Source organism: Gopherus evgoodei, chromosome 3 (assembly GCF_007399415.2).
Source record: "Gopherus evgoodei ecotype Sinaloan lineage chromosome 3, rGopEvg1_v1.p, whole genome shotgun sequence".
NCBI classification, from domain to species: domain Eukaryota; kingdom Metazoa; phylum Chordata; order Testudines; family Testudinidae; genus Gopherus; species Gopherus evgoodei.
The window spans coordinates 120883817-120899943 of record NC_044324.1 but is presented as its reverse complement, the minus strand read 5'-3'; the positions used below and the strand labels follow the sequence as shown (position 1 = coordinate 120899943).

Genomic DNA, 16127 nt, shown 5'->3' with positions numbered 1-16127 from the left:
CAGCACCTCACCCAACCCAGCCCTGACGGAGGGGGGGGGAGGAGAGAGAGAGGGGTGCTCCTGGGGAGGAGGGAGAAAGGAGGGGGTGCTCCGTGGGGCGGGGGGGAGAAGAATGGATGTTATGGGGGACAACAAAGGATACTGGTTCCAGAGCCACAGAGCCTGCCTCACCTCACCTCAGCCGGGGGGAAAGAGTCACACTCACAGGTGAGCTCCTTTCCCAACCCCTACCCCCTCCCCTTCCCAGAGACCCCAGCAGCCAATCCCATTCCTCAGACTGTGCTGCATTCGGCTCTCTCTAGGACCCAGCAGCCCTGCTTCTACACTGTCTGGGCTGCCTGCAGAGTGGTGCCCCCAGGCAGAGTGAGGCCCTACGCGGCTGCCTATTCTGCCTATACCTAAGGACGGCCCTGCCTCTTGGGACATCAGTGTTATTCAATCTCATTTTTTTACAACTGCAGGGAGTCTACTGAAATATTTTCCTTGTTTTGTCCCTATAAGTTATACTTTAAAAAAAACACAATTTCACTGATCTGAGATATTCTCTGTTTTGTTATTAGACCTTACAAATCTAGCCCAGTGTGCAATATCAAATAAGTTGCAAGATAGAAACCCTAATTACATTTATAACTTTCTTATGCTCCATACTAATTCTTTAATAGAAAAAAAACTGTTTTAATCTTTCCTTAACTGTAGATATGATCTGTAGTTCTGAAAATTGATCTTTGTATGAGAAGAAGAGTGACAGATTGGTCCTTATACCAGTCCAATAACAGAGAAAGTAAATGGATATCATTATGTGATTTTATACTTTAAGGATGATTACTTGAATGTTGTTGCCTTTGTGAGAAGGAATGGCTATTGCTTTTTATTAGTGATTGAACCACATATTGTATGTATAACATAAAGTGTTTTTTTAAAACAACAATTTGAGGTTCCCACCTCATGATCATAACAGGAGCTTAATTATGCCCCTTGGGAGGCTGAGCAAGAGGTACTAGCAGGTGCAGCTCTTGGAGACACAGTACCTTTTAAAGTCATGATGCTTCCTGAGTGCTGTGGGGAGCACCCTCTGTTACACCCCTATAACAGACATAGCCACTGCTTTCCCTTGAGTTGCCCTACTGGCTTCTTGCCTCATCCAGTTTCTGGAAGCACCAACACTGCTGGCAGAACTAGCTAGTACACCTTCTTATGCTTTCCAGTGTTGGAATTTGGATTGTGTTGAACCCTGATTTGGGTCTTTTTAGCCATCTCCCCTTTCTAGCATCCCCCTGCAGGAAGAGGCATAATTTAGCCTTCTGACTCTAACCTTTAAAAATGGCAAATGAAAGCATTATAACAATGAACTGGAATTGCTCTTTATCTGTCAAGACTTGAGTTTTCTGTTCCCCTGGCAACTGTTGACAACACCACAAATGTGTAATTGGAGAAAGGAAGTTGTGTTTTCGTTGTGGCTCTGTGCTACAGTAGTAAAGCACAAGTGTGGACAGGGCTCGCTGCTGAGAGCAGACCTACACAACATGGGTCTAAAACCTGGTGCATTGTCTAGTCTAGATTTCTTTACCACGTGGGGAGAACTGATGATAGCAACAGTGGAGAATATTAGGAAAAATATCTTATTGTAAAGGAGGCCTTCTGTAGGTACTAGTGATGTCCTCAAAAGTTGCAGGGGGAAATACAGAGCATTGAACTCGGGTGTTAGCAGGTAAGCAGAGAAGAGACATACATTTGAAAAACAAACAGTTTAAGTGCTTGGAAGTGTCCTGGTGATGATTTGGGATCCTCTACAGCTTTTATTATTACTTTTTTCAAAAGGTTTCAGTGATGGTGACTGCTAAGCATTTATTTTGTGGTTGTGCCTAAGGCCAGTCAGACTGGGTGATATGAATTGTATTATGCTGGGTGTTCTCCAAACATATAGTAAATGGGAGTCTGTCATAGAGCAGCCCCAAGAGGTTCATCCCCTTTCTTCAGGCTGCAGTACAACAGGCAAACCTGCCTCAATTTCACCTTTCTGTATCCCCAGTAAATCCAGTGTAGGCTCTCTTGATTAAATAATCACATCCCACCCCCGCCGCCCCTTGGGGCTGGTTTATTACCAAAACACAGTTAATTGAATCCCCAACAAAATCTCAGGTGTATTCCATTTCCCACACACAGTCAAAGCAGTCATTAAAATTCAAGACATCTTGTCCCTGGATGCCCCACATACTATGCATCTGACGAAGTGGGTATTCACCCACGAAAGCTCATGCTCCAAAATGTTTGCTTGTCTATAAGGTGCCACAGGACTCTTTGCTGCTTTTATAGATCCAGACTAATACGGCTACCCCTCTGATACTTGATACCATGCACCGGCACCTTCAGCCATGCCCAGACTCTGTCAATTCTCTCCTGTCCTTGTACCAGGACAGTGCAAGAGTGCAACACTACTCTTCCCAGGAGAAACCCCACAGCCAGTCTGCTGAGAGAGCATCTTTATCAGGGGAGCATCTGTCACTTTCCCCATGGACTTCTCATGATTTCTCTGGGTCCAGGGCTCCAGTCCTAGAGATGTCAGTGAATAAGCCCCTCCAATGGTTCCCCTGCCTTCTGCTCTCTCTGGCCTTTGGCTCCAGCTCTGACTTAAAGCTCCCTTTGCTGCTCCTCCCATCTTCAGCCCCCTCCACTCTCTCGCTTTGGGATGTCAGTGACAAAGCCCCTCTTGCTGCTCTCCTTGCTTTCAGCCTTCCCCCAGGAAACCCCTTCTGGCTCTGGCCGTTCTCATCTGCCCTTCCTGACTCTCAGGCAGCTCTGATTCACTGTCTCTGATTCTCCCTTTTTCTTTATAGCACCAGGTGCTTCCGAACCCTCTTACTTGGGCAGGTGGAAGCGCCTGTTTCTGGCAGGGGAGAGCTAGATCTACTTCATTTACTGACGCCAGCCACCCTGTGACACAGTCCCCATTCCAAAGACCTTACATTCATATTTAAATTCCCATTTACTTTGATTCCATGTAAACAATGTTGATTCACAACCTGTGTATGTTGCTGCTTCTGTTTCAGGTAACGGGCCCCATCATGACCGCTGCTGTGTCTACAATGAAAGCAACTTGGTAGATGGAGTTTACTGCCTGCCAATAGGACACTGGATCGAAGTCTCTGGACACACTGATGAGATGAAGCACACAACTGACTTCTATTTTAGTATTGCAGGCCATCAAGCCATTCACTATTCCAGGTAAAAAACAAACAATGAGAATTCTTAAGGGCTTGTTCAATCCAGGCAGCTAAAGAGGAAATTTGAACTGAAAGGATGGATAGAGACTTAGACCATATGGTGACAAATGGGAATTTGTGTGGAACAAAAAGTAACGACCCATTCACATACACAGAGAGGCAACTCAGAAGGCTAAATTTACAGTTCCTCAGGAAAGCTTAATGCAAATGAACTGCCCCTAAGCAGATAAAAATCAGATATATCTGCATAATGGAGAGATTTTGAGTTCAAGCCTATTTTCATTGAAGTCAGTGGCAAACTCCCATGGAGTGAGAGTACTGATCAGTAATTTAAGGTTAAAAACTTTACAGAGCTGTTCTGGTTATTCCAAAACCAAGCATAACAAACCCAGAAAACTCACAGTTAAGATTATACTTAAAAGAAACCCAAATATGTTAAGTATGAGAGTGCACAATTAAGGCACCCGAACAACCTTCACGTTGCAATATAATGATGTCAAGCAAATAAAGGAGAAGCAATTTCATGGCAAAGACTATATGTGGATTTCGGGATGCTTCCTGTTAGCTATAAACAAATGGTCACCCCTCCCCCACAAAGTGTGATGGTCCACTGTGCCACAGCACAAGTACTTTTGTGGGTTTGCTGCAAGGAATTCCTCTATTAGAGATCTGCAGGTAGCAACATGGGGCTCTGTAGGTATTTTTACTAAGCACTACTCACTTATGCAAGCTTCATCCATGGAGGTTTCCTCTGTAACAGCAGGCCTGTGATCTGTGGTGCAGCATAATTCCTCACACCCTCCTCCTAAATGTGATGCTGTTTGTGAGTCACACACAGTGACTACTCATAGGGACCTGCACTTGAAGAAGAAAGAAAGGTTACTTACTTTATAGTATCTGGAATTCTTCCAGATGTGTGGTCCCTATATGTGTTCCATGACCCTCTCTCCTTCCTCTCTGCTTTGGAACCTTACTATAAGGCACAGTACTGTAAGAACTTGAGAGGCAGGCAGGCAGTCCGTGCCACTTCTTTTGTCCCCCGTTTGGAACATGAGCAGGCACAGGCACAGGCCAGCGGACACTGCTCAGGCACATGGAGCACACCCATAGTGAATGCGGAGTGGGACCACACATCTCTTTAGTAATTCCAGTTACTAAAAGGTGAGTAACCTTTCTTTATGTAAAACATCTTATTCAGAATATCTGCACCTTGTTTATCTTTGACATCTGTCAGTTTAATTTGATGGGGAAAAATATTTTTACCACTCTGTGCGTTACAGAGCTAATAAAGCTATGGATGAGCGAACATGGTTCTGGAAAGCGTCAGATAACATCCAGAAATCTGCAGCTGAGCTGATATTGCAGTATTTTTACTAATGGTGATAACTGTAGAGGCAGAAAAAACATAACCTGATTTTTAAGTGTCAGGTTGAATTTGGGAAAAAAATTGAATGTTTGATTTTTAAATTGAGCAGATGAGATAGAGCAAGACTGGTCCTGGAACCCCACCATTATTTGGCAGGGTTTTATGGGCATTTATATGTACTTTAAATACCATGGAGTTATTTCAGTCAATGTAGAATATAAGTGAAGGTTCTGTCCAGTTAAAATATTAAACAAGTGACAACATAGTCATGTGGTTATTTGGAAGTGTCATGTCAATAAAATCTATTTCTATTTAAAAAATAATATGTACTACTAATAATACCATTAAAGTTACCTGTTATAAATATTAATAAACTTTTTTTTTATTTCAAAATGTTCTTGAAAAGGAATTGTTCAATACTTCTCTCTTTCAGGGCTGGTTCCCTCCCACAGCCAAAGCAGCAGCCCTACTACACTGTAATGAAACATCACCAGGTTCACCATGGGCCTGGTGATTTGGGCTGCTGCTGGACGGAGCAGAGCTGGTGACCCATGGTAGAGAACTTAGGGAAGGGGCTCTGGAACACCAAAAGTTATGGTGGCCGCACTTGTAGCTGCGTTGTGGTGACCATATGCGGCTACCATGGCCACACTTGAGAATCACTGCTATAGAGCAACAGCATCAGTAACAGAACTAAGAAATAATGAGCTACAGAGTAAAAGAGTCATCCCTTGTACTGCAAGTTAAAAAAAAATCCAAGGCACAAGTTCTTATTAAAAATAAGAAACAAGCTGGGGGTAGTTGTAAAAGGTCACTAAGGACCTGCTCCGTCCACATTTAAGTTAACAGGTGCTTTGCTAGTGATTTTAAGGAAGCAAGAATGGGACGTGAATGATACAAAAAAGGCAGTAATTTTAGCGAATCATTTATAAATTAAATTCAAAAAAGTAATTTAAATCATATTTGTGATACAAAAATTATCCAAAGCTGGGACATTTAAAGGGAAGGCTTGACCATCCATCCTTGAAATTTGAGCTTTATCTAATTATTGTGAACCACAGTCTTAAACTTGTTTACATCTGTTCTCTTGTTTACTTAACAATAGAAATAACCTTTTATAGAATAGTTTAAAAGTTACTTTATTTATGTGTTCCATGTATATTTGCATCTGGTGTCAAATCAATTTGTCTCCCTCACCTGGAGTTGTATGATGACATTACTGGTATCTGCTGTGGGGGAGAGAGATTAAATGCAGGAGATAATTTTAAAACAATTTATAACTTAGTTATTTAAAAAAAAGTGTGTGTGTGCATGGGGTGAGGGGAGAAATGAGGAAGACCACATTATGGGAACAGAGCCTTATCTGTATATGCTGGGCTCATTAATTTAGATGTATTTAAAATTGTGCCTATCCCTAACTCTGGTACATGAACAAAATTTTGATCCAAACACATACAAATCAAAATTGGATTCTCACCAATGAAAGACCTTCCCTAACCTACCCATATTGAAACCCATCTTTCTCATTAACTTCCCACTGTCAGCCTTTTCCCCACAGAGCCTAGGGGGCTTGTCTTCACAAACATTTAGTTCACAGCAACAAGCTGGGGTGTGAATCTACCCCCACTAGTCTGCCACAGTCTAACTGTTCATGTGGACCCTGCTGACATGCATTAACAATCTGTTAATATGCTTTGATCTAGACCTGTGTCAAAGAAGACTAGATCAAAGTGCTCTAAATCTCCCTCCTCATTAACTTCCCACAGCCTTCCTGTACAAAGCCTAGGTAAATAGATAGGGGGGGAGAGAGAAAATAAGTTTCAGAGATAAGGGATCCCCTCACTGAGAACACCTTGTCCTCAACTTCCTCAGGTGTAAACTCAGCTGATTTCAACTTCTGTGGTATTGCACAAGCAGCCTGGTGGTTTCTAAAATAAGCAAGGCCTGACCTTTTTATAGATTCAAACCAGCCCCTTGAATTGCAACCAGAAATGTATGGGAAGCCAGTGCAGGTCAAGGGGCACAGGTATAACACACTGCCTGAGGGAAGTACTGTTGAAGAAGCAGGGAGCTGTTTTCTGTACTTCCTGACATTTCTGACTGGTCTGCAAGTGTAGTGCCATGGAGAACACACTGCAATAGGCCTTGGAGTTGACAAAAGATATAAGCAAAGGGGGGGGGGGGAGAGGGGGAGTGTGCATCTAGAAAAACAAGTAATAAATGGAAAAGGTCACTCTTGGCTACTGCCCCTTCCCACCGGCCCCTGAGATTAATTAGACATTGGGACAAACAATCAACTTCAACATCTGTATCTCATAACTAGAAAGGTCAGTCAGAGGTGGTTGTTCAAGAGCAATGGGGGAAACTTTTTTGGCATTTGGGACCTAAATTTGCACCTTCTGTGTAGCAGTGCATTGCCTTGCCACTAAACTACTGGCTAGTTTCTTTTTGATGCCTGTTCTAATAATCCTTTAACTATAGTGTACTATATGTGTATATGATATGTATGGATGCATAAACATATAGTTATAGTTAGGCATGGAAGGATTAGATTTTTATTGGTAAATGTCAATTTCACCATAAGCACACAAGCTAAAAAATATTTTCATTTAGTCTCAATTTACAGATAGGCAAAATAAGAAAGCTACTGCTTAAGAACTTATTAGAGTTTGATTTAAGAATATTTAATCATAGAATATCAGGGTTGGAAGGGACCTCAAGAGGTCATCTAGTCCAATCCCCTGCTCAAAGCAGGACCAATCCCCAATTAAATCATCCCAGCCAAGGCTTGGTCAAGCCTGACCTTAGAAACCTCTAAGGAAGGAGATTCCACCACCTCCCTAAGTAACCCATTCCAATGCTTCACTACCCTCCTAGTGAAAAAGTTTTTCCTAATAGCCAACCTAAACCTCCCCCTCTGCAACTTGAGACCATTACTCCTTGTTCTGCCATCTGGTGCCACTGAGAACAGTCTAGATCCATCCTCTTTGGAACCCCCTTTCAGGTAGTTGAAAGCAGCTATCAAATCCCCCAGAGCAGATATTATAATTTTAATTGAATAGAAGATCATAGGGCAGTTTGGTTTAGAATTGTCCAGAGGTGGAGTAATTTCAGAGTAGGATTTTTCCTCGACTCTTATCAGTTGTTAAGCTACCGTTATTATCATTATCTGCATTATGTTTTCTATTAAACCTGAAAAATAGCCACTCTCTAGTACTCCATCAGATTTATTGTGTACTGTGGTATCAGCGGGACACAAAATACTGTCTAGACATTGGAGTGACACTGTGGAATTAACTGCCGAAGAATGGTAGATTGTCTGTATAAACATGATGAAATGGGCGAAAAACTGTTGTGACAGCAAATGGGTCTGTCTGAAAACCTTGCCAACTTTGGCAGCCATTAATTATTTGTTTTATGTCAAGCTATTTATTAAGTGATATCCATCAGTATTATTAATGCTCACCTGGTTTGGTGGTATTTTGTTTTCCTTTCTCCTCTTTCCAGGAAATTACCATGCATGTTGCTTGCGTTATTCATATATTCATAGTCCAGTAAACCTGAGATTTTATATTGAGATTTTGCCTTCCTTTGGACATGGAGCAGTTGGAATCATTCCTGATGTACAATGGGAATTTTTTCCAGTGACATTTCATGATTGATTTTGTGTAATTGCCCTGGTATGTGTAGCATGGATATGTGACTATCCCTTTTTAACCATGTCATTGTCATTAAATGAATAATTCTTTTTATGGTTCAGAAATAATTCAAACCCATTAAAAATCATAGAATATTTGGGTTGGAAGGGACCTCAAGAGATCATCTAGTCCAACTGGCTGCTCAAAGCAGGACCCATCCACAAATGGCCCCCTCAAGGATTGAACTTGCAATCCTGGGTTTAGCAGGCCAATGCTCAAACCACTGAGCTATCCCTCCCTTGCAGGCTGTCAAGAACTTCTTAAAAAGAAACTTCGTCCCTTACATCTCCTTTCCCCTCTCTTTCTTTTCCATCAGTTTCACTCTTCTTTTGAGGGGCAACACATTTTGTGGAGGCCTAAGTCTTCCTCCTCCCTGTAAAAATACCTTTTATGATTTGTACTTCTGACTCCTCCCCTGCCAAAATGGGTTGCTCTCAAAAGCATTCTGTGCCACATTCAAAAATGTCAAAACTGATAAACCCTTTTAAATTTAGTTGTGAATCAGCCCTGGAAGAACTGATCTGGTTGGCTTTCGCAGCCTTACATAGGTGAGGAGACAGAATGAATGTGCAATGCCTTCCTGATATTATTGCTAGGGATCCGGTAGAACTGTGTCAAGGAATCAACCATTGGTCAGAAGAGAGGTCTTGTAGTCACATAGCTGTTACGTGACTTGCAATTAAATGTGGATTCCCTCTCAGAAGTATATACAACTTCATGGGCCTGGAGTAAGGATGAGCTTTCAGAGGTCAGTTTAGCTTTGTGCATGGAATTTGGCCATATGGATGACAGTTACAAAGAGATTGGAGCTGAAACATACATTCTGATGGTCATTTAAATAGAATTCTTCTCGTAACCAGATGGGTTTTGAAGTTCAAAATGATATAATTTGTCATATGTAATATAGCTGTGTCGGTCCCAGGATAATAGAGAGACAGAGTTGGTGAGGTAGCATTGTTTATTGGACCTTCTGTTGGTGAGAGAGACAAGTCGTCGAGACACTATGAAAATAGCTGATAGTAAGGTCATTGTTCAGCTCAGCTGAACTAGAAGTGGTGTTATTGGGAGAAGGAAAAGATGCATTAGATTGTATTAAAATAATGCTACTATTTCACAGGAGCAGCTGGCTATTTGTACAGCACCAATAGTATGCTAAGTGCTTGACAGACAGATATGAAGGCAAGGCCAACCGCAGCAGTAGGGAATGGACAGAAACAATGTAAAATGAGTGAGCGAGGAAGTTTAGCACCACTCCTAGTAGTTTCCTGGTTTGTTTTGTTGTTGTTGTCTGGATTTTGTTCTGTTGTATGTATGTGAGAAAGGGAACTGGCTATCTGATTGAGTAGATTATCTAGGCTATGTCTACACTGCAGAGTTTTGTCCCCAAAAGATATGCCACTTTAATTAAAGCATTTTAATTAAACTGCTGTTGCATATCCACACTATGCTCCTTGTGTCCCTGAAGCGCATCCACACTAGCAGCTCTTGAATCAACACAGAGAGCAGTGCATTGTGATAGCTATCCTACTGTGCAACTAGCCGCACAGTTCTTTAGGAAGGGTTTGCAATGCCTCTTGGGGCAGGTACTGTGTCACGTGATGCAGGTTTTTCTATCCCATAGTTCCATGGGCATCCTGCTAGATCTTTACAGCAGCTACACAGCCACAACACTACATTACACAGCCACGTTAAAGCGCTGTGAGAGTGAAGAGTTTTGTTGCCAAAAGTGGCATTGCAGTGTGTACATGTCCACTCCTTTGTCACCAAAAGCTGCCTTTTGCTGGCAAAACTCTGCAGTGTAGACAAGGCCTTAGAGAGATGATTGTGAGTGACTCACTGTGCAGGGTAGAATGTAAAATGACAGTGAGCTGAGATAGGCTGGTGATGTCAAAATGGTTATTTTCCTAAATTAGCTGCCAATGTGTAACATTTGCTTAAAAACATTGCTGCTATTCGAAATGGAAATTCACACAGCTGTGTTGCTGCTTAAGATCTCCTTATTTCTTAAGGAAAATAGACACTGATTCCATTTCTTCAGGGAAAAAAGCTGAGGCAAGAAGAGGAACCCTCTTGGCAAGGAAACCATAGGTGTAAACAAAGTGATATAGACAGTTTTCACCCTGTGGGCTATCAAAAAGTGACTCTTGATGGTCCAATTAATCAAATATTATCTGAAATGCCATGGTTAGAGGGAAAATTGGTTTGGGTCACTACTCTTGTAGTTTCTACTTGCCTCTTTCTTTGTTGTCTCTCTGTTCCTCACTCTATTTTTCTTTTGATTGTTTTTTCCCATTTTACTGCCTTTTTATTCTTTAAGGTCCAAGCTGTCAGAGACAGAGCAGCATTGTGCTGCCATACAGATGCAGTTTGCCTACATTGCCAGCTGTGAATGAAATTGACTAGGATTCCAGAATCTGAGTCATTTTCACTCACAGTCAGCACTGTGGGGAAAGTGCTTTTAGGCTAGAATGCAGCGCTATTCTTTCTTGGAAACTGATCGACCATAATCAACAAGCTTATATGATTACAAACTGACCTAGTTTGTTTCCTATGATTTTTTTTAGGTGCATGCTGTATTTCTGAAACAAGTATCTTCTAAATTACAAAGGCCCAGATTCATAAAGGTGACATAGGTGTTGCAACACTCAGCATTGCAATGCTTAACTTTTAAGTGCCTAGAAAATGATTGGAACACAAATGGGATCTGCAAAGCCTGAATTAGGTGCCCAGACTTCCTGTAAAAAGAATGAGAAGAGATAAACACCTAAGAATCTGATCCAAGGAAGCCAGCATGCTAGATGGGAAGCCACCTAACCTAACAAGCTGATGAGAGGGGTGCATCCTAAACCCTGCCCCTCTCTCCCTCCATCACAGCCAGGAGCTGCTAACCTCTGCTGGAGTCAGCTGTGTAGGCACCTAAGCCATTTCTTGCACACATGCCTAACTCTATCCAAAAGAGCCCAGCAGGAGAGGAGGAGGGAACACCTATTATTCCCCGGTTTGTAGACCATGCTGAGGCCTAGGCAGGCGATAGGTGTCTGGATGTCTTGGGGGAGGAAGCAGTGCTCACGCTCAGAGGTAGAAACTTAGGCACCTACAGAATTTTTACAGCAAAAATTGAGGTGCCAAAATAAATTTAGGCATCTACAGCATTGGGCAGCAACTGAATGGGGCTGTGGGAGGGAAAGGAGGAAGGGAAGTTGTGGATCTCAGTAGCACCTTCTACTAGGCTTTAGGTACTTAGGTTCCGACCCAGAATACCCTACATAAAATAAGCAAACATTGCTTAGCTATTGTAACTATGGAATTAGAGTAGAGAATATCTCTAAAAACTGGTGAACTACAGTTAGCCTGCAAAATTTCCCTCATGCCTTAGGAATTTATAAAACAGACAACAAATATAGATGCAGGTTTGCCGCTTAAAAACCCCTGATATTTGAAAGACAAATTCAACAAGGTTCCTCTGTGTAAAAAAAGAAACCTGTTGTATTTTAACTGTATACAGAACAGCTATTAGAAATGAAACCTGAATATCTCCTTTAGTTTCCATGAAGTTTAGTTTCAGAAACAGTAGTGTTTTATTTCCTGAGAATAAATAAATATTACAGAGTTGCTGCTATATTTTCTTGAGTTCTGTTTTATTTCTGCAGAAGAAAACAAAACAGATGAACGGCTGCTGCCTTCCTAGAGAGAAGGTAAAGGGTTCTAACTGAAAATCTCTCATTTTCTGCTTTAATGCTGTACTGTGTAAAATTTCATTTCAAATTCAAGGAGTTAGGTGCGTAACTTCTATTATTGTGAAAGTCCTAAGTGAACCAAGACAAAAATTGAGCAAAGTGTTGCCAATCTATATGAAATATGGATTTCAAATCCTTTTTATTAGTGTGGGGAAAAACAGAGACCAAAAAGAGTTGCAAATTAGAATGAAATGTCTTAGGATACTTTTTTATTTTATTTTTTCCTGTGGTGAGACTGCATAATTTGAATATGATTATAAGCATCCAGAGAGAAAAAAGGGAGGAAATGCAATGAAAGCATGAATTTAATTTTTAATGTGGAGAAAACTGAAATGCAGACAAGATTGTGAAAGCAATAAATGTTAGTAGTTGTAGTTCTTTTTAGGTGTGCTCTTTAAGGGTGAAACTTACCCCTTCAAACACCCAGCCCAAATATTTGGACTTCGTACAGGGTGTTGAGTGAGGAAGGAGGAGCAGTGAGATAGCTACATTTACCCATAGAGTCTGTTGGTGGGCTGTGGCCACGAAATCGACTCTCGCAATGGCTGCTGCCTCTCTGCCCTGCAGTTTTGGGCCACTGGATATGTGTATCTCTAGCCAACCCCAAAAATGGCATATTCAGAGTCTTTGTGGAAAAACACCCTGCTCCCCATGAAATTTCAGGACTTTTTCAGGAGTACTTTTGGAGTCGTGAGGACTGGTTTGAGAATAAGGCTCACTCCTACTACCAGGTCTTATGTAACCTGTTGTAAAACTAGGTAGATATCTAGATGAGTTGATGTACCCCTGAAAGACCTCTGTGTACCCCTAAGGGTTTATGTGCCCCTGGTTGAGAACCTCTGATCTAGTCTGACCTCCTGTATAACACAGACCATAGAATTTCCCCAAAATAATTCTTAGAATTTCTATGGTCTGTGTTATACAGGAGCTCAGACTAGATCAGTGGTTGAGAATCCAACGTAATCCTTCATAAATTATTCCAAAAGTTAATCGCACTCTCTGTTAAGCATTTACACCTTACTTCCAGTCTGAATTTGTCTAGCTTCAACTTCCAACCATTGGATCATGTTAGAGCTTTCTCTGCTCTTTAAGGGAAGAGACAGGGCTCTTCTGCTGTTGCACCGAGTGTGAGTCCTGCAGCTGACTTTTCTCCTCACTGCTGTCTATCTAGCCCAGAGTTTGAAGACCTGGTAGTAGGAGTGAGCCTTATTCTCAAACCAGTCCTCACAACTCCAAAAGTACTCCTCTTCTCCCTGCAGCACACACCACCTGAGGTCCTCCTCCAAGAGTTAGGAGAAAACCACTCAAATCTATCAATTCCACCCCACCTCAAATCTACAAGTCCCTCCCCACATAACCCCTCCCAATACTTCTTAATACACCATGCTTCCACCTCCCCAGCACCTCATGGAGGTTCCTGTAGTTAGCTTCCCTATGTGACAGCTGCAGTGGAGATGGTGGTAGTGGCATGTAGGACATTTTATGGCCCCTGGCTATGGAATAGCTAGTTGGGTAGCCATTCATATCTGGTGATAGGCTAGGTGGTAGTTTGGAAAATGAGCGCTGGAGGTGTTGCTCAGGTGGCGTATAAAAGTTATTTGTTTATTTAAAATTCAGAGAAGAGTATTTACTCAGAGATTGACATGTGTATGGCTGACTGAGGCAGCCCCATGTTAAAATTTTGACAGTACACTGTCCCTGTCAATATTGCTCTTCCTGGGTTTATAATTTAGCAATTGATGGGGACATTATATACAATTGAAGTGTCCTGCCATCTTGTCCTCATGATTGTGATTTGGGCTGTAACCTTGTCTTAGAACTGTTTGGAGTTCTCACTGTGGTCAGATGAGTTTTTTAAGATTTTTTTCTATTAGTATTTATAAGGCCTAATGCTCCCATCTGTAATTCTCTAGCATTTGTCTCTAGCTTTCTTAACAATTCTAACTATTCACTATGGTGTTATTTTTTAAAAATATGAATAACTAAGACATTTTAACTACAAATAAACTTGTCCAAGGGGTTGCATTTGAGTGAAATTAAATGGGCCATTTCCTTCCTCTTCATATACCACAAATTCTGAATGTGCTTCCTCCAAAAAGCTCTAGGCTCTTCATGTCCAGCAGAGACTTTCAGTCATCTTCACATTTATACACTGGGACTAGCCCACAAAGCCAATTCTCAGACAAAATAAGTTAATTTTCAATTATACAATTTTCATCTTCGGGGCTTGTTTCTAATGTGTACCCAATGGATCACAGCAGTAGGATTTTGGGCAGTAGGTTCACAGCTGATTTGGGAAGTTTAGATTGTGAAGTTAACTTAGCACACAGATGAAACAAGACATTTTCACCAGCAATGCCTTGGTCTTCTGAACTGTTTACCTAATTTTCATCCTTAGGGGCATTAACCAATTTTATAAGGCATTTTAACTTTAAAGGTGCTAGTAGTGGCATCAGTCCCATCATTAAGCATTAATGTTAGAAATCCTGGTTACCGATGCCAACAGATTCATGGCTCATTCTATCTGACTTAGTTAAGCAGCCTGTTGTACCTCACATTCATCATTATTTGTTCTAATTCAAAACAAATTTGAATGCTAGCAATGTGTTGAAGACATATGTAGCAAGTAACTGTTGGCAACCAATGCACTAAGCTGTGTTCTGTAATCAAAGTATTTACATATTAATTCTCTGAAGCCAAATGAGAAACCACTTCATAACTGGCTCCTCAGATCATTTGGCATGAGCCTATTGGACCTGATTCTTCTTTCACCCTGGCTTTTCACCAGTGACACGCCATTTCCTTCAGTAGAGCTACACCCAGTTTATACCAGTGAGAGAGAGGGAAAAATCAGGTCCCAGAGGACCAAATTCTGTTTTCTGCTGTATATAGTATGCAAACATCTCCCCAGAGTCAATGAGACCTGAGCATGGATGCTAAAAGGTAAAATTTGACTGCAAATTTCACAGGGCTAACTTTGGACGCCAACTGGAGTGTATATAAATAACCATCTGAAACACAGATTTTCTTAACTTTTATGCACAAATGCAAAATGCAGCCTCATGTAACATGGCTTTCATATCAGGTGATGGGGAAGACTCATAGACTCATAGGTCAGAAGGGACCAATCTGATCATCTAGTCTGACCTCCTGCACAAGGCAGGCCACAGAACCCCACCCATCCAATTTTATAACAACCCCTAACCCAGGACAGAGTTATTGAAATCCTCAGAATTGGTTTGAAGACCTCAAGCTGCAGAGAAACCACCAGCAAGCGACCCGTGCCCCACGCTGCAGGGGAAGGCGAAAAACCTCCAGGGCCCCTGCCAATCCGCCCTGGAGGAAAATTCCTTCCCGACCCCAAATATGGCGATCAGCTAAACCCTGAGCATGTGGGCAAGAGTCACCAGCCAGCACCCAAGAAGAGAATGCTTAATTTTTCAAAGTTGAGGATGGTCACATACTTAAAGCCTTGCATGACCACGCCAAGTTGTGCTAGGACATTCCCAGAACAGAAGACAGAATCAAAGTAGTTTTATTCTACTATACACCATTTTATAGGGATGGCTGCATCTCATAAGACTCTAACACAGCCTTATAAGCTCTAAAGAAACTGACTAAGGGTTTTGTTTTTGTTTATTTATGTATTTATTTTACTTACTTATTTCGTAGGGCCAAATTAATTGGGTTGACAAGCAGGAATGTCTCAGTTGAATTCAGTGGGGTGTGCCCTCTGGCTTTTAGAGGCTTGAAAAATATTGGGCCAGATCCTTCAGTCCAGCTGAGCTCTGATTGGGGCAGAGGAGCAAAACTGGCTTAAATCCACCTTTTCATTTCCTCTTTCCTTGGGGTAAGCTAAGTTCAGGCTGTGATGTAAAAGAGTATAGCTACTGGGATGCTTTAATTCATGCCATCAATAACTGCCCCTTAGGGCTAACTCCATCAACCCAGAATGACTGGAGCATGCTGCACTCTGGTCATGCTTCCTTCCACATCTTAGGGTACGTCTACACTATGGGATTATTCTGATTTTACAGAAACTGTTTTTTTTAAAACAGATTGCATAAAGTTGAGTGCACATGGCCACACTGAGCACATTAATTTG

The 16127-nt window shown here is 41.6% G+C and overlaps 1 protein-coding gene across 2 annotated transcripts in view; it reads left to right on the top strand.

The window, feature by feature from the left end:
* The window catches only part of EPM2A (EPM2A glucan phosphatase, laforin), a 55723-nt gene that overhangs the window by 20922 nt on the left and 18674 nt on the right, over positions 1-16127 (top strand). For both annotated transcript variants that reach the window (XM_030556499.1, XM_030556500.1), the window contains exon 2: positions 3048-3222. In XM_030556499.1, coding sequence (XP_030412359.1) covers positions 3048-3222 — 175 coding nt within the window. The remainder of the gene's footprint in view (positions 1-3047; positions 3223-16127) is intronic.